General features: G+C 39.0%; 1 protein-coding gene across 13 annotated transcripts in view; it reads left to right on the top strand.

Annotated features, from left to right (window-relative positions):
• The window catches only part of SVIL (supervillin), a 101,260-nt gene that overhangs the window by 33,523 nt on the left and 40,905 nt on the right, over nucleotides 1–26,832 (top strand). For 6 of the 13 annotated variants that reach the window (XM_083858223.1, XM_083858217.1, XM_083858228.1 and 3 more), the window contains 12 exons: nucleotides 3,131–3,197; nucleotides 8,261–8,352; nucleotides 13,229–13,286; nucleotides 13,410–13,561; nucleotides 13,982–14,648; nucleotides 19,683–19,766; nucleotides 21,766–22,653; nucleotides 22,986–23,156; nucleotides 23,785–23,819; nucleotides 24,892–24,953; nucleotides 25,323–25,462; nucleotides 26,214–26,309. In XM_083858223.1, the coding sequence (XP_083714349.1) occupies nucleotides 3,131–3,197; nucleotides 8,261–8,352; nucleotides 13,229–13,286; nucleotides 13,410–13,561; nucleotides 13,982–14,648; nucleotides 19,683–19,766; nucleotides 21,766–22,653; nucleotides 22,986–23,156; nucleotides 23,785–23,819; nucleotides 24,892–24,953; nucleotides 25,323–25,462; nucleotides 26,214–26,309 (2,512 nt within the window). The remainder of the gene's footprint in view (nucleotides 1–3,130; nucleotides 3,198–8,260; nucleotides 8,353–13,228; nucleotides 13,287–13,409; nucleotides 13,562–13,981; nucleotides 14,649–19,682; nucleotides 19,767–21,765; nucleotides 22,654–22,985; nucleotides 23,157–23,784; nucleotides 23,820–24,891; nucleotides 24,954–25,322; nucleotides 25,463–26,213; nucleotides 26,310–26,832) is intronic. The other 7 variants (XM_083858229.1, XM_083858227.1, XM_083858222.1 and 4 more) reach the window with 6 other exon arrangements.

Below are 26,832 nucleotides of genomic sequence, written 5' to 3'. Positions count from 1 at the left end.
AGCCTATTGCTATGCATTTACTGTACTCCCTGGGACGCGAGAGCCTGACAGCTCCAGTCCTGTGCTATGAAAAATCTCTACACGATATTGCTAAGACAGGCCTAAGGGCTGTGGCTGGTTGAGAATTAGCTGCTATTGTAGTTTCTCTTTGCCGAATCCTTTGTTTGTGCAACCATGTTCAGAAATCCTTGGATCTCCAGCTATTTGGGAAATGTTAAATACCCTGAGGAGCAAGGTAAGAGTTCCAAGTAGATAAAAGAAAACGCAGTTTGTGTGTGTTTAATCTCTTGTATGTGTGCCTGCATGTGTAAATATTGTTTGACTGGCTCTCCTGCAGCTGCATTAGGTACTTTAGCAATCAGTATGCAGTTAGTAACCTAGGCTATTTTGTTAGTTCCTAAAGGACACTTTTGAAAGATCCGATTAGATGGATCTTTTAATTAGCTTAGCATGCCACTGAATTAGGGCCTTTAAATATACTAAGTAACGCTGGAAGGTTGCATCTACTTTTTTTTAGATTCTGCATTTTAAGTTTCCTACATATTAAATTATGGATAGTGGTTTTATCGGGTAGTTTGTACCTAAGAGAGAGCAGAGCTAGATTGAACAAATGGTTAAACTTGTGAGCAAGTCTGATTTACACTGAAGTAAAGATACTCTTAGTTTTGAATAATAATATTTTAAATTGCTATAATATGAATATGAACATGTTTAGAATTCTTCACTAAAAAACAGAACAAAGTGATGTTGTAAATATTTTCCTTCTGTCTGTCGAGTACTGTGAAGGTATTTTTTTATCTTTAAATTAACCATTGAATAAGACTCTGCTAAACTGATATTCCTTTTGTGGGCATATTTATTGTCTTTTGATGCAGAGTTGTTTTACTTTTCCTCCTGTGTTTGTATTTAAGACTTCCATATTGTGGTAAGTAAGTTTTATTGGACTTTAATCCCCCCCACATGGTGTTTAATTTGAACAGGAGGAAATACATAAAATATCAAAACTGTGTAATGGAATTTGATTGTCTGCTAAGTTTTTCTGTGTTTGGGGTGTGGGGGGACAACAGGACTCACTCCTGTGAAACACAGCAAAGTTTTAAGATGATTTTGCAGCATTATAGATGTGGCGTGTATGAATGTTACTGAATGTGTTAAAGGGGTACAAGAGCTGAATGGGCTGTGCCCCTCCTAGCCCTTCTCCCTCCCTGCTCCCAGGGAAGCAATGCAAACTCCTTTCTTCCATTCTCATATTCCCTCCCCAGTTTTGGCTGGACTAGGCAGAATTTCCCTGTGGTCTACTTGTGGTTTGCATGGTGGACAGCTGTTCCAGTGCCAAAAATTCTAGGATGGGTTGCATCCTGTTAGAACAGCTATAAATTTAAGATATGCCTGGTTCTGATTAGTTAAGCTGATACTGAGCTGGGCTTTGGAAGTTAGTGCATAGTCCTCTCAAAGTAATGTAAATCTGGCCTTTTTAGAGGATCCATATGGCTCAGAGTATTCTTTTTAATGCTGTAGTGTAAAATATAATGATTTATATACCATTCACACTGTTTTTCTTACAATATTCTGTTTTGATCTAGCAAGATGTTTCTGTGTAATCTTTGTGCTTTATTCTCCATTTAATGGAAAGAGAAAATGAATGTTAACAAAAACAGGAAAAAGTTGCCTATTAAAGTTGAATAATGCTATTAGCAAAGCTGTTTGAACTCTGCACTGACTTGTAGCAGATGCCTAAAAAATGCCTTTTTGCACATTTTAAGCTTCTTTATCAAGTTATTAAAATCATCTTTTTTCTGTTACTTTTTTAAATCTTTTTTTTCAATGTTTATACCTGTAGAGGTGACAGAAGGAAATGGAAGAGGATAAGAAGTTTTGAAATGCATAAGCAAAATGTACATTCTCTAAATTAAGACTCATATTGTCAGCAATAATAAGATCCATTAAACTCTTTCTGCAAAAATAAGAGACATTCTACCCAGACTTAAAATACTATGCATAAGCAAAAAAAATTTTTTTTGCAGTTAGATCTTCCTTGAAACAGTTACATCTCAGCTCTGAGGTAGTGTAATAGGAGTGTAGCTGCAACTGAATTGTTCTAAAGTTTGGGTTGTGTTCTAAAGTCTGGGTCTGTCTTTGAAAAATAAAATGATTGCTATGTCAGTGACCAACTGTTTATTAATTTAGGGTCTTGGGTAGTAGATTTAATACAGATGGGAACAGAAAGCAATTTTTCATTGGGAGTATGTTGTCAGTAGCTCCATGTGTTTGTGCACAGCAGTCCCAGACCAGGAGCTGCTCCCTGGCTGACAGCTCTGAGGTCTCTTGGTTGGTGAATGGAGGGAGAGGGTATTTGGAGCACTGGTTCCTCTTGCCACTGGTCATCATTTAGACCCCCTGGTGATGCACTTGATGGCAGAAATGAAAAAGTTTAATCTAGGAGAGGGTGGGAAGATTGCCCATTGCTTGCTATGGTTCAGTCAGTTTTGAGAACCCAGAGACTTTGTCGTTGCTTTTTGAACATAAGACTGCAGTTTTGCTCTCAGTGTAAACAAATGTTCCTCTGTGAAATGCATGTTGTAAGGCTATTCAGAAAATAAAAAAAGGGAGCTTCCAAACAGTAGACAGTCTTCAGAAATATTTCTGTCATGGATGGTGTAATATTATTGCAACAGATCCTCGGCTGGACATCTCTTGGCTTCTGCAGTGAATATGCAGTTTTTATAGTGTTGCCAGTCTGTGGCCAAAAAGGCTCTTGCTGCCTGCAGCATTTCTCATTTGCAGAGTGCTTCATAAACATGTCCACTGCCCATTTTATAAGCTGGGAAACAGTGAGTTTAAATGATCACTCCAGGCTGTAGTGCTACACCACAAATATCAGGGATAGAACGTGGCAGTTCCATAAAGTGTTGATGTTTTTGATATGTCTACTCTCTGTACTCATTTTTGCGAAGCTTTGGTTTATCACCATCTTGGACATGCCAGTTGGAGCTCCTTTGCTTAGAGAGAAGGCCTCTGCACAGCCTTCTGCAGGGGAAAAAGGCTATGCTTGGAAACTATAACCTACTTTACCAAAATTTCCCCATTTACTACAGCATCTTCACAATGGTGTTTTTTTTCTATTTCACAGATTTTGCCAAAGGAAACTCAATCAGATTTAAGCCTTCACGATTGCTCCTAAGAAAGAGAGCGTTAAGGTAAGGTTGAGTTTTTGTTGCCCAGTGAAGATGGCTGGTTGCAGTAACTTTCCATCATTGTTTGAATCTACATTTATTCTTTTGTCGGAAAAAGTGATTATTGGTCCTCTCACAGGACCAAGCTTTTGCTTAGAGCAAATGCTCTGATCAACCATTGAAAAACCAACTGCCTCTAAAATAATGTTAAATTTTATAGCTGATATTGCTCAAGGGAGAGTCCCACTGTACACTGAGCTTCCTGCCAGTGCAAAGCCCATTTTTCCTTGCATGGCATGGACAGAATACAGATATCCAGTGTGAACCAGCCTGGAACACTTACCTGTCTGTAAGAGCAGGTGTCTGAAGTGGGTGAATTAATTATACATCCTTGCAGGGGGCAGTCTGGGGGAGAGAGAAGAAGAGGGACACTGCAGAGATGAATGGGCTGGTGGTGTTGCTCCCATGCAGGGCTGTGGCTGCCTTGTGGTCTGCGTTCTTAGGGCACAGTTCCACAAGGCTGAGTAAGAGGATACATTTAAACAGTTGAGCAAGAAGGCAGGTCACATTCCCTCTCTCTTCCCATCCTTGCTCCAGCTGCTTTGAGTGTCCACGTTTGTGCTTGCTGGACTCATTCACAATGGCACAGAGAGGTGTTGGGAACCAACCCTTGCCCCAGGAACCAGCTAATTCATTTGCTCAGCTACACAGGAATCTGTCTGCCTTTGGTGCACAGGCTCATGTTTGCAAGCTTCTTTTCAGTCAGTGCACACACCTGGAGCACACCTGGTTCCCTGCCATGTTGTTTCTTAGGTCCTGCAGAGAAGGAGGGAATGGGTGTACAAGACACGCTGTGCTATGAGAGCAGGTAGGGGAAAGTAGCAATGAGAGTCGTAAAGAAGGACATGACTGTAAAATAGACCTTTTACATGGGAGTCCAGAGAAGGAAGTTCTCCTGGAGGTAAAGAGAAGAAAAGTGAATAGCTGGCCGGTGTACAAGTGGGTCTTCTACTTCAATCATAAAATCTCAGTGTATGCCATAGCTTTAATTGGGATGGCAGGTCAGTGTTACCAGTGGCATTTGGATCAAACTTCTGGTTGCTTTTGGGCATATAACTAGGTTAGTGGGACAGCTATTTAGAAACCATATGCTGCTGTAGCAGCAGCAGATGAAGTTTTCAGCCTGGAATCCCTGATGTACAGTGTGCAGCTCGCACTTACTTTGGAAGTCGCCAGAACAGTGCAGCTACTGAGACTGTCAAGTACTCTACTAATCCTACATTATACATTGGTTTTAAAGAAAAACTATTGAGATTGTGAAATATTGTTGCCTGTGTTTTAACAGGAATCATCTGAATTCCTGAACATTGGAGACTATAATGAGTTTGTTGGGAACCTGAGGCCAAGCCACACACAAATCCTGTGTGAAACCTCAGGCTGTTGATTACATTTCATGAACCATGATCAAAGGCTATATTTCAAGCAAGGAAAAGACAATAAGTTCCTCTTTCAGTATCCAGATTTACTGGGGCCTTCAAGAAAGAATTCTTTCAAACTTCCAGTTTATTGTTTTTTTTTTATTTAGAGAAACCCTAATTATTTTAATAATAAATGTGCATAGCCTAGCTATTAAGTGCAAAAATTAATTGTGCTGGTGCTCAGAATCTGCACCTAAATTTACAGCATGACTAGATGTAGTTGTGGTATTTCTAGAAGAGGGTTTTGGATGAGTTTGAAGGTACAATGTATTTGGCAATCCAAGTCTGACTATCTGACTTTGCGTAAGCAACTGAATTGATGCTGCAACTGCTCCTCCAGCAGAGAAACTGATAAAGCAGAGAGAGATCTGGAAAGATCCCTTTGAGGAAAAAAGGAAATCTTATTAAGGAATTACCTATGAGTTTGTGTTTTAAAATACTTATAAATTGTGATGAGAAGCCTCCTGTAATTTTTTTCCCTTTTTTTTTTTTTTTTTTTTTTTTTTGCTATTTAGAATTGCCTTAACGTCATTCCAACTCAATTTAGATTCCTAATGAATGTTCTTATTGAACACTGTGACATGTCCTAAATATGCCTACTTTCATTTTTAGAACTAATTTGATGTATGTGCCTATAAATACTCAATTGTTTGGCTTGACTCTGTCATCTTCAGAGCAGTGCTGTGTCTGAGTCCTCTGTGCATGGGAAAACAATGTAAATATACATTGGATTAAAACATTTGGGTTTTCTCATCTGCAAACATTTAAAACAAGCAATTCCACCTGCAGCTTAGCAAGAGAGAGCAAAAAAAAGAGTGTCTGAAGAGATAAAACTCCTAAATTGTGGATAAAATGGTATATGAAAATTGTTAATCTTTAAAAAATAAACAGTAACGGTTGACAGTCTGTCCAGAGGGAAGTGGAAAATGAGGCCATAAGGGAAACTGAAGGGACTTTCACAAAGCATATAACCTGTGTAGTGCAGTGAGGGTTAAGCTTAGGAAGTTTGTGGTTACTTAAGGAATTTTAATGAAATCTGCGAGTGAGCAAAGGCTGCAACCACCCTCTGTATAAAGGAGGTTTGGGAAGCTCCTGTACAGGAAGAACTGAATGACCTTGAGGAGTAATAGAAAAAGGATGTAATGTAATAATACTAAGTGCACAGTTGTGCATTGGGGGCTGATAAATTTTTCTGTCACTTGCAAATGATGAAAGCAATGCCTTTGCATATTAGTTTGTCATGCAAGATTGAGCAACCAATACAGTGTATATGTAAAAAGGCAAGTGTCCTGTAGATCTCAGCATACAGCTAGCTAGTCATATAATAATGCTTTCTCTATTGAAAATCGTATTTTCATAAGATAGTGCTAAGACCCAAGTCTGGAATCAAGACTACCCAATTCTGGTCACCATATACAAAAAATACTTACTTATGACTGGAATAAGCAGAGAACATTGTAACAGATAATACATGAGACTGAGAGCCTGTCCTGAGAACTCGAGTACATGTAGATAAGCTCTATTAAGAAAAATAAGTAAGGTAACTGACAACACTGGCATGAGAACAAATGGATGGAAACCCAGTGACAGACATTTAAACAGGGTTTAAAGAATCTCTGCCTTCAAAGTCACTAGAACTCGCTGGAGGGAGGAGCAGGAGTGAATGTAACTAGTTTATAAGTAATCCAATAATACTGTTGTTTATAAAACCATCAGGTTTAGTGTCAGTCCCGATTCCATGATTTTACCCGTGGAAATTCACACAGGAATTAGGCATAGTGGTGGGTGTTCACACACAGTTCATTTAAGCAAAGATTTTTCTGTTGAGTGGATGCTTTTCTCTACAAAGCCCCTTGTTAGGAGAATTTAAGGTGCTGCACTGTCACAGACATTATGAAAGTAAGTAGGGATACTGCCAGAAAGCCCAGATGTTCGAAAGTCATGAGCTGGATCCTTCAGCACTTTTGTCTTAATTACTTAAGTTGATTTGGTAGAATAAATTTGGGGTTGGTTGGCCTTAGGCCAGTATTATTTGCATTTTTCAAACATCCTCAGCTAAAAGGAGTAGAAACTGCTTTCCAATGGGAACTGTGTGTCTCTCCATCCAGGGTTCTCCAGAAGTGTGTCTGTAAGAAAATAATATATTGTGAGGCTAGGAAGAATTACAAGTGTTGGCAGTGTGGGGTCAGGCATAGAAGAACATCCAGTTAACTGTCTGATTCTCTGCCCAATCTCAGATGACACATGGATCCATTTGCTTGTGGCTGCTGTGTGCTATTTTTTCATTGTGTTTTGATTTTTGTTTAGTTCAATTACCATGTGTTTGCCCTGTAAGGGTACACAGTTTTCTCTAATGGACAGCTTATTGCAGCTCTCCATCTTATATTTGTTATTTTCTGTAGTGGCCAACGCTGCTTTTCTTGGCAGTACCTGGAATAATTTCTCTAAGTGCAGTTGTTGGAGACAATTTGCAGCAGGTGGCATGGTGCCTGGTTGTGACACAGCCCAATTTCTTCAGTGTCATTTCAAGGGTTTTATTCTCCCTTCAATATCTTAAGAAAGAACGTTATTTATAAATGACAAACAGGGAAATACTTATGAAAAATATTAGTCAATATATTTTAAAACTCTTTTCAATGAGAATTGAAAATTTGGAAATAGTGAATACAGAATTCATACCCTTGCAAAAAACAGCAGACATTTACAATCTGTCCTAAGGAAAGATTTTTCAACAGTAAGACTGTGTGGTTTTTCTTATCAAAATGGCTTTAAGTCATATGGCACAGTACTGTGAAAAAATGAAGAATCTGGGATGATAAAATGAAGAATATTGTGAGGATTTATATTTATATGTTGCACCTGTCTACACAGTTTACTAGAGGTTTTAAGACCATTATATGTTTTCTTATACCTAGCTGGGATAGTCACAATGGCAGAATAAAATAATATGTTCTCTATTTTTATTGATTGAATAAAAAAATTCTTGCTTTAAAGGAGGAACACTTCCTCCAAAAAAGTCTCTGTAAACAGTTGGGATCTACTTTAGACCATTATGGCACCTACATTTTACAGTTAAAATTTGTATATTTAGTGAAGATATTTAAAGAAATATTTTGTTTCATCTAAATGGGCAGTTTTCCTATTTTAAAAAGACATGGTATAAAATTACATCATCTGATACTCTTATTAGCACATTATAAATTGTGTAAGATCCAGAGAACAGTGCAGTAAGAAAAAAAGGGTAGTCGTGCAGAAGGCTTGTAGATGGAGTGTACATGCAGTACTGCATTTGATGACATGTTTTAATATTTATGAAGAACCATTCAATATAGATTATTTTAAATGTAACTGCTTAGTAGGACATTTTGAAGGCAGTCTCCAGTCAGTAATTTAATGCAAAAATGTGTCACAGTGAGTTCCAAACAAGTTTCAAATTATGTTAGGTTTGGCTTTCTGAGTTTCTTTGGGTTATTTCTTAGCTCATTCTTAGGGAAAATGTTTTCTTTGGTATCTGTGTCAGACTATCTTGCAGTAAATTGGTTATGTCTTGGGTTTATTTGATTTGTAGTAGAGACATCCACAGTTCTGTAAACCAGATGTTGCTTTCAGTTTTCAGAAGGAGTTCTCATTGGAAGATAAAGAAGAACTTGCGAACAGCACAAAGGATATTGATGCTAATCTCTTAGCAGTACTTCCAAAAGGTAGGTAAGAGAGACATATTATGAAAAAAAGTGGTAATTTAACAGCATATGAAGTTTCATCTATGCAAGTACAAGGCACATTTAAAATCACTTAGGCACAGATGTTTTGTAAATGAGTTTTCCCTGTGAAGTATGCCTGAAGGATAAAACAGGGGATGAGCCACAATGCTCTTTTACAAGACCTTCCTACATCTCTGCTTCATAAAGTTCAGCTTTGCTTACCTGGTTTCAATATGTTAGTAGTTGAAATTCAAAACTTCAGAGATTTTCTTTGTACAGTCAGATTAATTCTGGGTTCAGAAGTATTAACTTGACTTGTTAAGTCATAGCTCTTTCCAGGCCCCTTTGGTGGTTGGTGGAGTCACTGTGCTTGCATTACCAGCTCACTGCACTTGAATTTTTGTCTTACATGCTAATGGGCCTGCAGTACATATGGAGTTTAGTTTGGGCGGTTTTTTAGGGGTTTTGTTCCAAACTTCTATCTTAATCTGAATAATTTCTGAGGAAAACAGCAGTTCCATCTTTATCATTTGACACACTTGATGTAGAGGTAAGAAATAATTCTCTGGAATTATTTAGAGAAAATCTCTGTGTGCTTGACCCATAGAGGGTGACATTTGACTGAAAAACTATGTGCAACTGGCACAAGATGTTCCCTTCATTGCGGAGCTCAGAACTTTGACTAAAATTGTGTGTGTGTGTGTTCTGGTGATGTTTACTCTTTCCAGACAAGCTACAAGACTAAATGCACTAATCCCAACATAAAGGAACTGGCTTGCTCTTTTTATGTCATTTGTTGCAGAGTTCATCTGGAAAGGAGCACTTCTTCCAGCATAACATTTGAGTGCTATTTAAGTAACATGCTTGCTTTTAAACATAATCATTACAGATGTTCAGAAAGAAACATTGTTGTCAAAATGATGGAATAGAGCGATATGCATTTATACAATACAGCCTTCTAAGCACACCAGACAGTAATAATCCATAGTTCCTCATTATTCCTTACACTTAGTCTTACAGTCAGGTAGCCAACAGGTTAATTAAGCCCTCCCTTGAGAAACCTTATCTGTAAGTTGCTTCTCAGTGAACTAATTTCTATTCCAGGACGTTTCTATTTTTCAAAAAAATATTCTTATAAAAAGGCATCATATTTGGTGTGTACCAGACTTAAGAAATAGCAGTGGGAGTTTCTGGTTGCATTCTGAGAGAACTACTTGCAGTCCAAGGCTTTTTGAAAATACAGCTTATTTGTCCTTTCTAGAGCCCAATTTTGATGAACGTTTGTACATGTTGAGAAATTGAAGGAATGTGTTTACTTTTCAACTGATACAGACTGAACTGAGGCCTGCAGTTGGGCACTGAATATGTCAATACCTTTGCTGGTATAAACAGAAGATAAATGCTTCTCCAGCCTAGTTTTAAGACTATCATCTTTCCAGTTGTAGAGAGAAGGAAGTAGGAATGAGGCTGGTAGGCTTTTCTATTGTGTTAAGTTTTCCTTAAAACGAAAATGTGTGGTACCTGTGTTGCAATGAGTATTTACCATCTCTGAGAAATTAATCCTCTGACAGGTAACCTTTCGATCCATGTCTATCCAAGCTTCACAAATGTATGTGCTCCCCCTCTATCATGAACTTTTTGAAGGCTTAATTGAGTATTTACAGCATCTGTACTTAAAAAGGAAACTGCTTTCACAAGGCTGCAACTTTATTCATGTCCCCTCTGCAGCTGTTAAAGAGGGCTTTCAGCATAAACATGTTTATATTCTGTTGCAGATTTCTGAAAGAGTTCTACGAATATATATTTCTATAAGAAATATTTCACCTTCATTTAAGGAGTTTTTAAAATATAGAAGGCTCTCCAAATGTACTTTTTGTTTTTCCTTCTAGGACAACACGGGGAACAATACTTTTTTTCCTAAATAATGGTATTCCAAAGTAAATTTTGTTTCAAAGGACTACAGTTATCAAAGTTAAGATGCCTCTTGACAGTTTACCTCAGAGGTTATGCTACCACAGCATCCTGCTCAACATCCTGAAATAAAGCCTCATGTTCAGAGCTGTTTCTAAGCTGTGGCTGTTCTTCCTCCTGCCCTTAACTGACCATTGGTGCTTAAAAAGTGTGTTGCCATGAAGTAATCTAGATAAGGAGCTTTTACTGTGAAATTAATTATTTTAAGCTGCTTAGTCTTTTCTTGTGTGCTGAATCAGGTTTTTGTGCTACCTTTTAGGTAGAAGCATTGGTGTTCTTTAGCACTCCCATGGTGTTGTTTGTGATGGTCATGGGAAAACATCCCAGGGACAGATGGGAGGGAACTGGCACCAACATATTCAAATTGTAAACTAAAAAGGAGAAACCTGGTCACCTAAATTTGCAAGGACCAACCAGTGTCCTTGGAATTGAAATGTCTCCAACTGGTTTTTATGTTTTGAAATAAAATATTTTATTTGTTAAAAAGAAACCACTAGACTAGAAGACTTTCCGCTTTTTTTTATTTATTTATTTATTATTTTTTTTTTGTGCTTCTTTTTCCCACTTTACCAAAAGAAAAATATTGCTGGAACTGCTTTCACCAAAAAAAAAACAAAACAAAACAAAAAAAAAAAAAAAAACACCAAACTGCAGATGTTGGCCAACCTAGCTGAAATTACTTCTGTAATCTCAATCTTGGAAAAAGTGTAAGGCAGCATAGAGTAGTCCCATGCTATTTTTGTCCCACATTGTCTGGGGAGGTGTTGGGAGACATTTTTCATGAGACCAGTGCTCTTTTTAGGACTGCAAAGTGGTAGTAGAATCTCTGGAACTTCAGCTAGCATGTAGCAAGAGAGTGTTGAGCTAATGCTTTGGGAGTTCTTTGGATGTTCCACATTTCTTGTATGTGGACAACTTATAGTCAAGTTTCCTTTTCTGGGGGTGGGAGGAGAGAAGACTTCAACTAACAAACGTAGATACGCTTTAGAGCTTTACTGAAGCTGTGTAAAAGACCTGTTCTCTGATGATAGTTTTGGTGACTGTATAAATTAGTGATTAGGGGAAAAAAAGGATCAGGATTTGGATGGAATGTGATTTCACTAACTCTGAGCTTTGGAGGCCTTTGACTTGTCTGAAGACAGACAGTTACAGGTTTCGTTTTGGTGATGTTGTGTATACAAAGCCATCAGATAGAACAGAAAAACTCTAATAGCTAGTGGAACATAATGAAACTAGTAGATCTGGGGAGGTGAGAGCAAAGTCTTTATGAGAAATCATTTCTTTGGTGTGGATCGGAAATGAAGGCTGGTTTCAAATGGGGAATTTCTCTGTTTGATACAATTCCACTGCTAGCACAGCTTGAGTAGACAGGGCAACAGTGGACACTGCTCATGCTTTGAGAGAAAAGTCTGTGAAAACACAGCACAAGGACTCATCCTTGCTGTGGTGTTGGTTCAGGATCAGAATGTGTTCATTCTTGCTGATCCTGCACATTTTATCTGTAGTCCTACTTTCAGGCTTTTCAGCATATAAGGTTGAATATGACAATCAATATGACAATCAATATGGCAATCAATGATATGACAATCAATAATATGACAGTCAATGTCAACATTGTGTCTCTGTATCTATGAGGTGTGAGCACTGGTACCCAGTACAGCCAACTTCCTGGATGAGTCAGCTGAGCTGGAACCCTGACCAAGCCATGCATGTTAAGTTCTTGCAGTAGAGGGAAGGCAGAAAAGGTGCATCTGACCTTTAAAAGGGTGGTGTTCCAATAATGTTTATCTTCTAAATATCTACAGCAATGAGGTCCGGCAGCACGAAAAAACAGCTGATAGGTTTACCTCTGCAGTGGAACAATGTCAGCTAGACACTCCTGACTCATCAGGTGTTTCTGATGGCAATGCCTGCTAACTTAGCAGGCGTAGACTTCAGCTTGCTTTTACTTTTGACCCCAGGGTTAACCTCTAGGGTTAGAACATTGGGTTAGGTGCATTGTCTCAAGAATAGGTGCACACAGCTTTCAGCACCATGTTTGCTGCAGTACAGGGGTGTGTGGATGTGCATGCCTGTGTGTTAGGCACACCCCCACCCCAGTCCTCTCCTTCCCTGGACAATTTTTCTTCCTGGTGGTAAGAAGTCACACCGCACTTATTTGTGTAGCACTCACTGCTCCAGTGTGGTTTGCACGTGCGCTTACATGTGTATATATAGGAATTACTTCATTTATCATGCCTGCCCTTGGTTCACTACTATTTTGTGCACTGTGGCAGCTGTCTGGCTGGCACTTAACACCAGCAAAAGGTTCAGGGGAAGAGAAGGAAAGTATGTCCAATAAAACTACAAGGGAAAGTTAGTTAAATAGCAAGTAATTAACCATGCAAGAGTACCATGACAGTGCACGGTAATTTTCACTTCAGCAATGAGTCACTGGGATTCAAATTGGGATTTGATCAATGTAAGGGTGTGGAGGAAAATAAGGAAGAGGGAACCTCATTAAACATAGTCCCTGACCTTTGAGTAGATAAGGTAAGCAGACTTTCCATACTCCCTGGTTTTGAAATGGGTTACTGGAGCATGTAAGCTTGACTTCAGCTAATCAAAATACAACTTGTCCAGTATATACTAGATCTTGAAAACTGCTAGGATGGCATAGCAGATTTGGGATTAGCCTGGAAGTATGTGGAAGGGAGGAGTACTTGATGGTCACACCTATCTGCCTAATGCACTTTTAACAGCACAACCTTAATAAACTAGAAAAACAAGAGGAAAATGCTCATTTCCTGACAAAAGCTATTTCAAACCTCTGAACTTTATTTGACTGTTCCTTCTTATCTAAAGCATTTTAGTAAGTTTCTGAAACTTGTTGTCTTATACGCTACATAATCTTTTGTTGTCTCAGTTTCAGAATTAAGAAAACTCTTTGAACCAAACAACCGAGATTTTTTGGAAATGAAAAGGTAAAGGAAAAAAGTCTTTGGCCTGTAAAACAAAACACATGGCTTGTTTTGTTACCTCCTAGTAGAAACTCTGCCCTCGAATCTTCAAGATGCCTGTTTTCACATTGTTCACATATTTTTCAGAAAAGAAAGAATAGCTAGGCGCTTAGAGGGAATTGAAAATGATACACAACCTATGCTTCTACAAAACTGCCCAGGATCAGTCACACACCGTTTACTAGAGGAAGATACACCAAGATATATGCGTGCAACTGACCCATACAGCCCCCACTTAGGTAAGTAGTACAGGTCAGTCTGTCTTGCACTGCTGAATTGCTTTGTGTTTGCTACAGTATCAGTTATGCAGTACCTAGAGAAGAGTTCTACAGAAGAGCTGTTTGGAGTTGTTTGGTTTTTTTTTTTTATTTGCCTTTCAAGATTCCAGTTGTCTTATTTGAAAAATTTTGATGTTTTTTATTGCTTTAAAATAACTATTTGAATTGAGGACTATTACTTATTAAACAATTATTCCTAATACGTATTTCTTAATTGTTTGTATGTGCTTTTGGAGACAAAAGTGCAAAAATGTAATCTGTCTGTGCAGTCATTTTGATTAGTAAAAAAATGGGAAGCTTTTAGTTCACTCAGTTTGAGTGGTGGGTGGGATACTTGTAGTTTTGGGAAGGACTTGCTCATATACATTGTACTTTTGACAGGAAGATCAAATGAAGAGGAGGAAACTTCAGATTCTTCTGTAGAAAAGCAACCCAGATCATCCAGATACAGATCAGAAACCACAGGAGGTAATACAGAGCCCTTGTACAGTACAGCAAACATGGATGTCCAGGAATTAGAGTCAAAAGCAGAGAGAATAGCTAGGTACAAGGCAGAGAGGCGACGCCAGCTGGCAGAAAAGTATGGACTATCTCTTGATTCTGATTTGGATTCTGACTACTCATCCAGATACACACGGGCAAGGAAAGATCCTGACAGCATGGAAAGAAAGGGAGTGAAAAGTGAAAGGCAAGGTGATGAAAACAAGGACTATGGCACCCTCTTTTTGTCCAGGACTGAGATGAAGGCATCGAAGAGTGTGATTTCGGATTCCAAAGAGTACTCCAGCCATGAAGATAAAGATGACCTCTCAAATGAAAAGAGTGTTAGAAAAGCAGATGACAGTGCCATTAGACAGGCTTCTGACCCTTCAGCAACCTTGGATAGTTCTGTCTCCCTTTCCCTTTCTGGACGAGACTCTTCCTGCTATAACGAAGTGCCAATATCACCCAAGCAAACCCCCCGAGAGTCCCTCTCCTCACCAAAGCGGGCAGCCTCACCGACCCACCTGCAGAATGACCAGCCCTTGCACAGTAACAGCAGACAAAGGTAAGCATGATTTTTATTTTTTGTTTTGCTGTAGGTTTCTTTACCTTAATCAGCTTCTGCATCAGTGTCTACAGTATTAATGAGAATGTATTTATTACCCTTGAAGAATGCATTTAGTTACTTTGAATGTCTCAAGCTGGATTAGCTGGGTTTATTGTATCACAGTGTGTGTCTGATACAAGGAGGTGGCTATATATTTCTCTAATTAGCTAGGTCTTTGGTTTCACTTTACATTTATAGAATTTTTGCTAAAATTAGGCCCTTTGTGGAGAGGACACAAACTAGAAATTGAAGGACTCATGATTCGAAATCTCCTTGGGTTGTGTGGGTTTTTTTTTTTTTTTGTTTGTTTTTTTGTTTTTTGTTTTTTTTTAATAGCCTGTTAGAGAATTCTTTAACTTTCTTTCTTCTATATCTTGTAATTATTGGCTGGGAGCTTCCAAGTAGAGGCAAGCTGTTTCGCAGTGAAAATCTGACTATCTTTATGATGGCTTCTACCAAAATAAAACAGTTTGCAGATTTAAAAGATGAAGAGTGTCTTGAGTCAGTTGAAATAATAGTTGATTTGTTTTCCTGATGTGAAAGTGTAAAAACCCTTTTGGACTGTGATAGTCAGTCTTTCAGATAAGATCAGGCATATATATGTTGAAGGGGCAGGGGGGAGAGTTAAAATTCTATGCTGAATTGCTTCAGACTTGAAAAATTTACTCTGGTAATAGGGTAACCAGATTCTTTCAAAAGGAAAAAAAAATTAATTTTCACTAATTTTACATTACAATTTCTCAGTGTGGTATATATATATATGTCAAATTCTTATGCTGACTGAAAACAACACATGACTAAGAATTTTTTAAAAGTATGATTTTCTCCAAGTGCGAGTCTTTAATTTCTTTGTAGACAGATAGATAGAAAATAATAATTGTAAAAACTTAAGTTAAAATACCACAACTAAAAAGATATAAATGATAACTTAATTTTAAACATGCGTGCATAATGCTGAATAGTGTTGACTCTTTTTAAGAAACTGAGGTAACTGGTATAAACTCAACCATTTATGCTTTCCATAGAGCACAAGAGCTCTCAGTTCCCAGTTATGAGAAATCAGGAAAAAAAGGAGAGTCACGGGCATGGATTATTAAAGAAGCAAATGCACGGTCAGTGAGCAGAGGCAGGTGTTTTGGGAGGAGTATAGGGACACTGCCCATTTCTGTACAGATGAGATTAGGAAGGGCAAGGTGAAGCTGGAACTGAACTTGGCAAGGGATGCAAAACATAGCAAGGACTTCTACAGGTGTGTTAGCTGGAAATGGAAGGTCAAAGCAAAACTAGTAACAATGGGTGAGGAGAAGGCTCAACTACTTTTTTGCCTCAGTCTTCAATGGCAACTTCTCTTTCCGCACCTCATAAGTGGGTGGACAACAGGATGATGACTGGAGAACTAAAGTCCCTCCTACTATAAGAAAAAATCATATTCCTGACTCCCTGAGGAAACTGAAGAAAAATAAGGCTATGGGACCCAAATAAATTTATCCCAGAGTCTTGAGGCAATTGGCTGATGTATCTCCATGATATCTGAGCAGTCAGGTGAAGTCCCAAGTGACTGGAAAAAGGGAAACATTGCACCCATCTTTAGAAAGGGTAGAAAGGAGGATACTGAAAACTACTGTCCTGTCAGCCTCACCTCTGTGCCTGTGATGGTCGTGGAATAGACCTTAGATCCTCTCAGGAGCTATGCTAAGGTTCATGGAGGACAGGGAGGTGATTCCAGGCAGCCAGCACAGCTTCATCAAGGCAAGTCCTGCCTGACCCATCTGGTGGCCTTCTGTGGATGAGTGACTACATCAGTGGACAAGGGAAAGGCTAAAAGGCTCTCTGTCTGTGCTCCTGCAAGGCCTTCTATACAGTCCCCCACAGCATCCTTCTCTCTCACTTGAAGAGCTATGGAAAGACTGTTTGGTAGATGAGGAATTGGTGTAGACAGTTATATCCAGGGAGTAGTGGTCAACAGCTTAGAGTCCTGATGGACATCAGTGACAAGTGGTGTCCCTTAAAGGTCTGTGTGAAGACCAGGGTTATTTAATGTCTTCCTCAATGACACAAAGGGGTTGAGTGCACCCTCAGCAGTTCTGCAGATGACACCAAACCGAGTGATGGTTTATACTCCGGAAGGATGGGATATCACCCCGAGGGACATGGACAAGCTTGAGAAGTGGGCTCATCAGAGTCTCATCAGGGGTTTGGTAAGGCCAAGTGCAAAGTCCTGCACCTGGGCTGGGGCAAGCCCCGGTAGTACTGGTAGAGGCTGGGGGTTGAAGGAATTGAGGGCAGCTCTGCCAATAACTTCAGGGAACTGGTGGATGAGGGGCTGGACATGAGCTGACAATGTGCACCTGCAGCCCAGAAAGTTAAATGTGTCCTGGGCCACCTCAAAAGGATCATGGTCAGCAGGTTGAGAGAGGTGATTCTGCCCCTCTACTCCACTCTCATGACATCCCACCTGGAATGTTGTATCTGTAGCTCTGTAATTCTCAGCACAGGAAAGACATAGCATTTTGGAGCAAGTCCGGAGGAGAGCCACAAAAATAATCAGAGAGATGGAGCATCTTTCCTATGAGAAAAGGCTGAGTGAGTCGAGGTTGTTCAGCTTGGAATAAAGAAGGCTCCACGGAGATCTGATCTCCTTATCAATAGGACAAGGAGGAATGGTTTTGAGCTAAAAGAGGGATAGATTGATACTAGATATAAGGAAGAAATTTTTTACAAGAAGAATGGTAAAAGACTGGCACAGATTGTCCAGAGAGAAGGTAGATGCCCCATCCCTGGAAGCATTCAGGGTGGTGTTGGATGGGACTCTGCAACCTGATCTAGTTGAAGATGTCCCTGCTCATTGCAGAGGGATTGGACTAAATGAGCTTTAAAGGTCTCATTCAACTCAAATTATTCTGTGATTCTGTGAATAAGTAATAATATAATACAAATTGTTGGCTGCATTATCTCTAATTTCAAATTTCTTTCTGGGTGAGGCTTGGGTCAGTATTTGCATAAAACAAATTTCCTCTAATTGCTGTCTATCTTTTTGAAGGAAACCATCTGCACTCACTAAGATGTGGTGTAGTACTTAAAGCAGCCAAGAGCTTAAATGTAGGATTTGGTCTCTTGTTTGAAAACACATTTAGGCAGTAGGTGGTATTTTAAAAGCCATGTTGCCAACAGTCCATTTTTTAATACCCCTGACACTTTCAGTGCCAGTGTGTACTCCCTGGTATGATATTCAAACTCTTGTCCCTGGTTTTGAGTGGTAAAAAAGTCATTGTGTCCATGCAGTCCATTTAAAGTTACTCTGTGGTGGTCTCCTATAAAGCTATTTGCACAAGAGAAAAACATGTTAACCCCAGTTTTTCAGGTGACTGCTGTTCTGAAGTCAGTTGCACATTATATGCAGGCTACAAAGTTCAGTTTGTTAAATTTAAATTTCTTAAGTCTAAATTGGAAAATAAATGCAGCTTGCGTTGGAATATATACAAAAGCTTTTGTGCCTTCACTAAAGAAGATTTAATACTAAGAAGGTTTAATAATTAATCCAGTTACCCATCACTGAGAAGGTATCATTGCCTGCATTTGGCTCCTGAAATGGCTGATTGAATTCAAAACTTGCGTTCTTCTGATTGCACTCTACAAGGGATGAATGATCAAGTACAAATAATTGTTGCTTGGGCCATGCCCACTATAAAAATGTGCCAAAGTACACATTAAGAGAGAAGGAAGTTCCTGTGTTCCAAAGCAATTCCAGCTAGCTGCTCCTACTCAGCCTCGGCAAAAAGGCTTTGCCTCCTATTTAGTCAGTTCCGTTAGGGGTTCAAAAACATTTGGAAAAAGAGAAGGCATTCCAACAGCTGGAGTTTGTCGTTCTAAGATAGATTTGGATTCAATGACAACAGTAGGTGAGTTCACAAATTTAAACTTATTTGCATCAAATACACTGCTATCCTGAGTATAGTTGTTGATTTGACTTTTTTCAACTACTTTTCATAAAAGAGTAGCTAAAAAAAATTGAAGTATACGACCCGGAGCTTAATTTGGGGTTTTTATCCCAAATGGCTCTTCTCCAACGGAAAAGTTCTTTCATGTGTAGCTATAAGTAATGGAAAGCATCCTGGATGCTTGTCACCTCTGGGGAGTGAGTTCGTAAATATTAATGTGGCAGGACAAGCTGTGCTTGCAAGGTTAAAAGTACTTCATGTGTTCTACTGTGGCTGGGGGATCGTAGGTGAAGGTGAACATTAGGAAGGTATATGAGAAACTTTATGTAGGAAGTGTGCAAACATCTTTTCTTGCACTGCTGCAGGGCTTTTAAAAGCTCTTCTTTCTTTTTATGCTTTCAATTCCAAAATGTAAACAGAGTAAAGTCAAGGCAAGATTAAATTAGGGGTCACTTTGTTTCTTAAGCTTTTCCTTTGCCAAGTCACCCAGTGACTGTGTTTGACTTGTACTATCCAGGTGGGCATTTCTGAAACTTTGTGGTACAGGGTTACAAGAGGACAAAGGGGTTCCAGATGCTCCTGAGAATTCCTTAGGAAATATTATGTAGCCATGTGAATTTTTCACTTCCTTAAATTCCTGTTATTACTTTGTTTTGGTTGTATCAGTCTTTACCAATTTAAATCACAAATTAAAGGAATGGTTTTAACAAGTTTTTCAGATGTCCTCACACAAACTGTGTGATGGCAAATGCAAAAATAACGTTGTGTAGTTGCTTTCCCTTCTCAATTTTTGGACAACATGCACTTGATAAAGTTGCCTCTGCAGAATCTTTACCATTTAGAAAACTTTGTACATGTTTGTGGGATTATATAATAGTTTCTTTCATAGTTTACCATCTTTGAATTAGATTAGTGTGCATTGCTTTTGTTTTCTAGAACAGTCCTCTGCAACCAAGTAATCAAAAATAAAAAGCAGTGGGGAGGGGAGCTTGGGAGAAATAATGGGAGCATGTGTTGAGATCTCAGAAATTACCTGAAGTTCTGTTTTCTGTAGTAGTGCAGGGAAAGCAAAACCTGAATGGTTTCTTCAGAAAGATTCGGAAGGGGACACACCTTCACTTATCAGCTGGCCCTCCAGGTATCATAAAACATAGTTGTGTGGCTAACAACCAGACTACAAACCTCCCCTTTCTTTCCTTTTACTATCTACGTTTAACACTTGCCCTTAATTTGCCTTTAACAGCAGCAAGTAAGAAAGTGGGTTTTTTTGTGAACCAAAAGCTGTTGAAACTTTTCTGGAGCATCTGCTTTTATTCTAACTTCAAGCCAATTGATATTTTGATGGAGAAGTACAAATTCCCCAGGCTTCTTCCACAGCTACTATCATTCTGGCTTCCACTAGATTTTATAACTTCTTATTTTATCTCATTTTGTGCTCTGAAAACCAGCATATTTTTATACTGTACACCATTCCATCTTAGCATTCCCTACAAGTGACTCCTTGAATTCAAAAGGAGATAGTACAAGAGAAGTAAAACAATAATTACATGGAAAAGTAAAACAAAATCTTAATCAAAGCAACAGGCAGCTGCTTTCTCCTGGTTTGGTAACACATACAGTGAGCCCACCATGAAAAGCATTGCAGGAAGACTTTTCAATGCTTCTGATAAAGTAATACCTATAACCCAGTACTAACATTGGTGTGGATGTTCTGGAGAATGCTTGGTACATGTAGTTCAAAGAATATTTCTTCAGACTTAACACACTTTATATGCTTAAGCAACTTTCCCTGGGAAGTGCATCAATCTTCAGAGGTAAGAAGCACCAAAATATTAGAAAGTTTGGTGTTTCAAATAACTTTGGATTTATCTCTTAGATAATTTGCCTTTTTTTCTCCTAAATCTTACTTTTTTCTTGATGATGTAAACTCCAAAAAGTCTGTTGGTAGCAAGCCTGGAGTTGCACATACTTTGAGCTGGATTACTTACTTTCAAACAGAGAGCTAGTTTCCTAGCTTGAGTCTCTCTCTTTCCTCAGAACTGAAATGATTTTTTCATACGCATTTGCGAGTGAAGGAAGTACAGGGCTTTTATTTTTAATACTGTGTGCATTATCTACAGATGCTCTCCCTGTGAGCTGTCTGAGCCTCAGCAAGGCTGTAAAAGGGCTGGAGAGCTTTACCTGCAGCAATAGCCCCAGAGCAAAGCCCCAGAGCAAAGGCTGCCCCCGGCTGCACGTGCTTGCCTCCCACTGTGCTGCTATATTCAGTTTGGAAAGGTTAAATAAAACTCTGTTTTGCATGGATGTTGCATAAGTCCAGAGGTGTTTCTAGAAAACACACTGAAGTAAGGTAACTTTTGGGAACAAGGTTTCTTTGCAAGTTTTGCATGTTAAAATGTAATGAAACATTTTACGGCAGAATGCCTGTTTTGGTTTCTAAATGTCTTTTTCCCTACAAGCTCTCTGAAGAGCAACAACCATGCCATAGTTTCGCTTTCAGGTTTAGGACTTGCCCTTTCAGTGTTTTTTCTGACTTCCGGAAACCCGTTACACTACATGTGACATTTCAGACGTCTTAAGTGATACACAAAAACACAAGTAAACCAGTCTCTGGCAAAATATCTGAAGGGCTAGGTGGAGATAACATGTTTTTTCATCCCTTTCCCCAATGCAACAACATCTTGGTATGATGTAAGCTTCCTAGTGTTTAGACATCTTCAAATATCTGACTGCATACACAACTGCCAGTAGAATTTGCAATTTCAGGCTGAACCCAACACTCCAATAATATAAAAAGCAGTTTTGATCATCTTGTTTGTTTGTGACTATGGGTATGTGTTGTTTGGCAATTGCACTTGTGATCTCATGAGAACATGCTGTATGTTCCCAGAGCTTGCACAGTTACCTTCTCAGGAGTCATGCATGTCCAATGGCCCGTGAATCATTTGACTGTTTTAGAGCAGTGTTACTGCTAAGACTTGGAGGGAGGAAGGGGTTGCATCATAAGATTGCTTTATTTTAATGTACTGTTTTTTATTTTACTACAATGTTGCTGTCTGTACCCACAGTAGGTGTCTATGTTCCTTTCCAGATTGGGTATTGCTGTTCACAGCTTTAATCCTTTTTCTTTCTTAAAGAGTAAAAGTTAGAGAGAAATTGGTGAAAGAGGAAAGTGCTCGTGGAAGCCCTGAACTTGTCACAGACACAGTATCTCAGAGAAAATCCCATCCAGTGCCAGCCCACTACATGCCTCTTCAGACAGAAACATCTGCCTTTGATAGGGTTGTAAATCAGCCTGTCAGTTCAATCCGCCAGCCAATCCATGGCTATATTCAGCCTGCTGGCATTGCTCACACAGCTCAGCTGATGGCAGCAGAAGAACCAGCAAACACCCCTGCTGGCAGCCTCCTCTCTCCAGACAATGCTAGCCTCGGAACAAAATCCTCAGCAGCCACTGCATCAGAGAGTGAAAAGAAAGAAGCACCTGGTTACAGAGCAAAACCTGATGAAGAAGATTCCTTGGAGGGTGAACAGGCTTCCAAAGGCAGGAGGCCAATTCTGCCCTCTGAGATTCGCAAGCAAGGGAAGAACCATGAAGGCCTCTTTGGAGGAGGAGAATTGGAGACCCCTGTGGGGAGTTCCTCCTTTGCAAGCAAACCGAAAGTTAACTCAGAAGTTCAGAGGGAGTTGGAATGCAATAAGAGGCAGGCCCCTGAGCAGCAGTTTAAGACCCCTGAGAACATAGAAAGGAGTGAAGCTCTTATGTACATACAGAGCGGATCTGTATTGCAGCCTGACAAGGCAAAGGCTCCTGTTTGGAAAGTGTCAACAACAAAGCATAAGGTCCTGACTCGCTCCATGTCTGACTATACTGTGACTACTAAGCTAGAACCTTTCAAAAGTAAGGAGAGCATGGAAGCAAATCCACCAAATGGTGAGATTGGCATGGTTGACACAAAAGTCTCTGTTGCCCAGCTCCGTAATGTCTTTCTGGAGTCCGCTAATGCCAACAAGAAAACGGAACTGTAGGTGACATTTCACTTGTATTTTCGTGTGAAACTTGCACGTCCTTGGCAAAATTACACCCACTCAACAGCAGTTGTTGTTTGGCACTTAAAGCACACAGCTTAGCTCTCACCAGTGTGTACTGGAGGCTGAAATGGTTTGAATCCCGCTTTTGTGCTTCTGCTTGCTAGTGCCAGTTGTGATGCGGGGTAGCTGGAATGTGTTCGTCTGCGCATGGTACCGGAGGAGCATGCAGAGTGGTCTCTGGGGAGTTGCTGAGATGCTTACATCTATGTTTTACTTCTCTCTCCTATTTTCTTTCCTATGCGCTCTCTGTCGTGCGATTTGAAAGTGAATCTCGGTTTGAGATGTCAGCAGCAGGTAGTACTGTGTCTGCCAATGGGGACCGTGAAAAAGGGCCACGAAAGGCCAGGCGCTATTTCACTCCTGGTGAAAATAGAAAGACTTCTGAGAGATTTAAAACTCAACCTATAACATCAGCAGAACGAAAGGAGACAGATAGGTAGGCACGTATGTAGCTCTGTGTAGCATTCTGGCACAGGTGGATATTAACAAGGTTGTGGAAAGATTTGTTCATATACTAGAATAAACGTTTTGCAAGGTTATTGTTTGTCTTTAAAAACAGTCAAGTATTTATTATAGCTTCTTATAAAATGAAACCCAAACTACTCCCCCCCAACAAAACCAATTTATTGCAAATTCCTCCCATTTGAAATAGTGAACAGTGAATCGTCATGAAGTACTGCAGCTGTCTGGTTTGAATGTTAAATGCTTTTGGTTTTACATGAAGGGTTTCCTTTCCATCTACTCTGCTTTATCATTTACTCTCTTTGTAAACCACCAAAGCTACCTATTTTATGTTAAAAAGCTGGCAGCAAATCTTAGACTTTTATTTTTTGAAAGGTGAGCTAGAAATTATTTTCCTTTACTGTATTTAAGTTCGGCTGCAATTGCTTGCCTTTATGCTTTGTTAAAGAATGTTCCCAAGTGGACACTGCTGAAACTTGAAAAACAGATAAATTCTCCCACTCACTAGACTTTGAGGTCCTGCTACTTCAGATTGAATTTGAATTTCATTTTTGATGTCTTGTTTCCAGCTAACTTTTTTCTGTTTGATAATTTTTCACTAGGTCAATTTTGTGTGCAGAAATACCAACTGCTGACGGTATGTTGCTGTATGTTTTCCAAGGAAGAAATGGGATCTGATATGTTTTATTTTGTTTTAACTGAAGAACTGTTTGATAATGCAAACAAAATCCACTTGAAAGTATCTTTACCTGTGATATATATGAAATACCCCTTTTCCTTGGGGCATGTCTACTACAGACTTGATTTCAAACTCATTTCAGTCCTAAAGTCTTTCTGTGGATACCAAACTTCAAATGGGAGTCAAGCAGAGAATGGCTTGAAACTTTTCAGTATAGTTGGGGTTGGGTTTTACCCTAATTTAGACAGTAAATAAGCTAGTTGTCGGGAAAAAATCAATCATTGGTCAGTTTTAATCACTGGTCTAGGACTTATAATTTAAAGAAAGCCTTTAGTGTAATGTCAAACTGATGTTGCTAGCTTGTTTTTTGGCTAAGGAAGTTGCAAAATGCAGGTTATTAAATTACAGAATTCAGTCTGCCATCTTGCTTCTCTTTCCCTCTTGTCACCCTTGGCAAGTCTGGCACAAATTAAGTAGGTAATCTCATGAGTAGCTATATTTAGATTTAATGCCTTATGCTATTTGAAAGCTGATATCCCTTGCAGCTCTGAGATGCTGGCTCTTGGATCTGGAGAATCCTGATTTCAGCTCCTGAGGATATCAGTTTAGCCTCTTAGAAATGGGGATACAAGGTGGTAATCAGAATGGTCAGCTAGTAAAAGATAGATTTTCAGTACTCTTCATTGACCCTTAAAGCAGCCTTTATTTTCTTAGTCCATGTGTTTTCATAGACTGATGCAATAAGTTTGATTATTCATCAAATGTTGTTCAGATAGCTTGAAAGGACTTGAACTGTCCTGAAGCCAAGTCTTTTTTTTTTGCAAATCATGTCAAGAATTCTCATTTTATGCAATACATGTAAAAACAGGTAAAGTTTATACAGCTGGGTTCACAATAAGTTTTTTGTTAAATGTGAGAAACAGCCAGCTTATTTGCTGGTTTGTAATCATTCATATTAAAAAAACACTACTCTTAATATGAGATTGATTCATTATGTTCAGCCTCCTTTTTGTTTTTTCCTTTTGTGTAGATGAAGAAAAGTTGGATGACCGAGCCAAACTAAGTGTAGCTGCAAAGAGACTTCTTTTTAGAGTGAGTATTGCGTTTTCTAAATAGGATGTTGAATTAAACATTTCAAATACAAGATGCTGAAGGAACCCAAAGTGCATTAGAATGAAGTATAATGCAGTTAACCAAGTTCAAGCTATGTAACTTCATTTTACTTCTTTCCCTACCTGCACAGTAGACTTATTGCTCTAAATCCTGCTTTAAGAATGTCATTTAGAGAGAAGTATGTAGTTAGTTTTAAGTCCATGGTGCATGCTGTGCAGCTGCATCTTGCTTCTAATTCAGAGATAGGCATTTGGGAACTTCACTGCTGTGCATGCAAGAAAGCTCAGAAGGAAAGTATTGTTTCAGAACTTCTCTTCCATGGTTTTAATATGACATATGTCCTGTTAGGAAATGGAAAAATCATTTGAAATGAAAAATATTCCCAAACCACCTGCAAGAAGTTCGGCAGTAGAGAGGAGGCTGCGGCGTTTGCAGGACAGGTCTCACACACAACCCATTACCAGTGAGGAGGTGGTCATTGCAGCTACGTAAGTCCTGTGCATGTGTTGGCTCTGCTTTCAAATCTGGGAATAAGCTCCGTATCTGTGGTGCTTGTAACTTTGTAGCGAGGAAAACATTTATTGCTAAGGGCCTTGAGAGCCACAAGGGAGAAACTATATTGAAATTCCTTTTTAAATGTAGAGGGACTAGTAAAGCATAACTTGTTTGAACTGTAATTTGGCAGAAAGTTTAGGAACTTGTGGATTAGGTAAACGAGCTTAATCATAGCATTGTTTCATAACCCAAATAAAAAAGATAGTTTGTGCTGAGGGAAATCTGTACAATTTCTTATGGAATGTATGTGTATTGGGGAGAACTTTTTGCACTCTGAAATCTCAAAGGTACTTTTTGGAAATGCTTTCTTGCACTCTGGTCATATATCATGACATTTTCCTGAAAAAGGGAAAATCATTTGGGGGGGAAAATTAAACAACGGTGAATTGAATGGATGTTCACCTAGTGGTCATCTAAAAGGTAGCTTACTTTATGGGTTAAAAATAACTTCAAGAGACAGCCTGTTTGCTCCTCTAGGTTTTTAGTTCTTTCAAAGTGTTTGGAATTATTTTGCAAATGTCACAGCAGATAACTCAGTTAATTAAAAAATGATTGCTGTTTGGTTTTTTTTCTGTTTTGTTTTGGTTTGGTCTTTTCTGTAGTTAACACTTAATGTATTGCTTTTCTTAATGCTTTTTTCTTCTCTCTCCCTGTGAATTTTCCCTCCTTGGCAATTCTTTAAAGTGAAACTACCCCTGCTTCACGTTCTGTGAATACCCACTCAGTAGTGACAAGAGTACCTAGTCCCACTGTAGTTAAGAGCACTGTACAACCTACCAGGTACTGGGGGGGTAAACATGCATGTTACATGGAGCACAAGATTCCTCAATAGCAGATGCATCTTTAAAGTCTTGAATGCCTTTTCAATGTGTCAAGTCAATACTTGTTTCGAGAATATTTAAAACATTTGTCAACTTCATTTATGTTTGCATGATAAAGCAGTGCAGCTTTTTTTTTTGTCAAACGTCTGTTTTCAGGACCCTTCTAACCACACTTAACCTGTTGTAGAGGTGTATTCTTCTTCTGAAATAAATTAATTTGCATGTGAGCAAATGTAGCAGAACCTTCTTTGCTCTTGTAATTTTTTTTTGTATGGTAATGTCATCCTGAGATGAAAATAGCACAGCTGAGTGCTTGATTTCACAAGGAGTACATGTCCTTTGTCTGTCTCTACATATATTTTTTAGCTTGCAAAATTAAAGGAAATATAAGAAATTGCACCACCTATAGGTAAAGTTGCAGAATACTGTTTGACTATTCTGAATGAAAGAATTTTAGCAGAGACCATGACAGAAAAAAAAAA

The sequence above is a fragment of the Zosterops lateralis genome (genome assembly GCF_965231275.1).
Source record: "Zosterops lateralis genome assembly, chromosome: 1".
NCBI classification, from domain to species: Eukaryota; Metazoa; Chordata; class Aves; order Passeriformes; family Zosteropidae; genus Zosterops; species Zosterops lateralis.
Note: the sequence above shows the minus strand (reverse complement) of the source record. Positions and strands in the feature narration are given on the sequence as shown.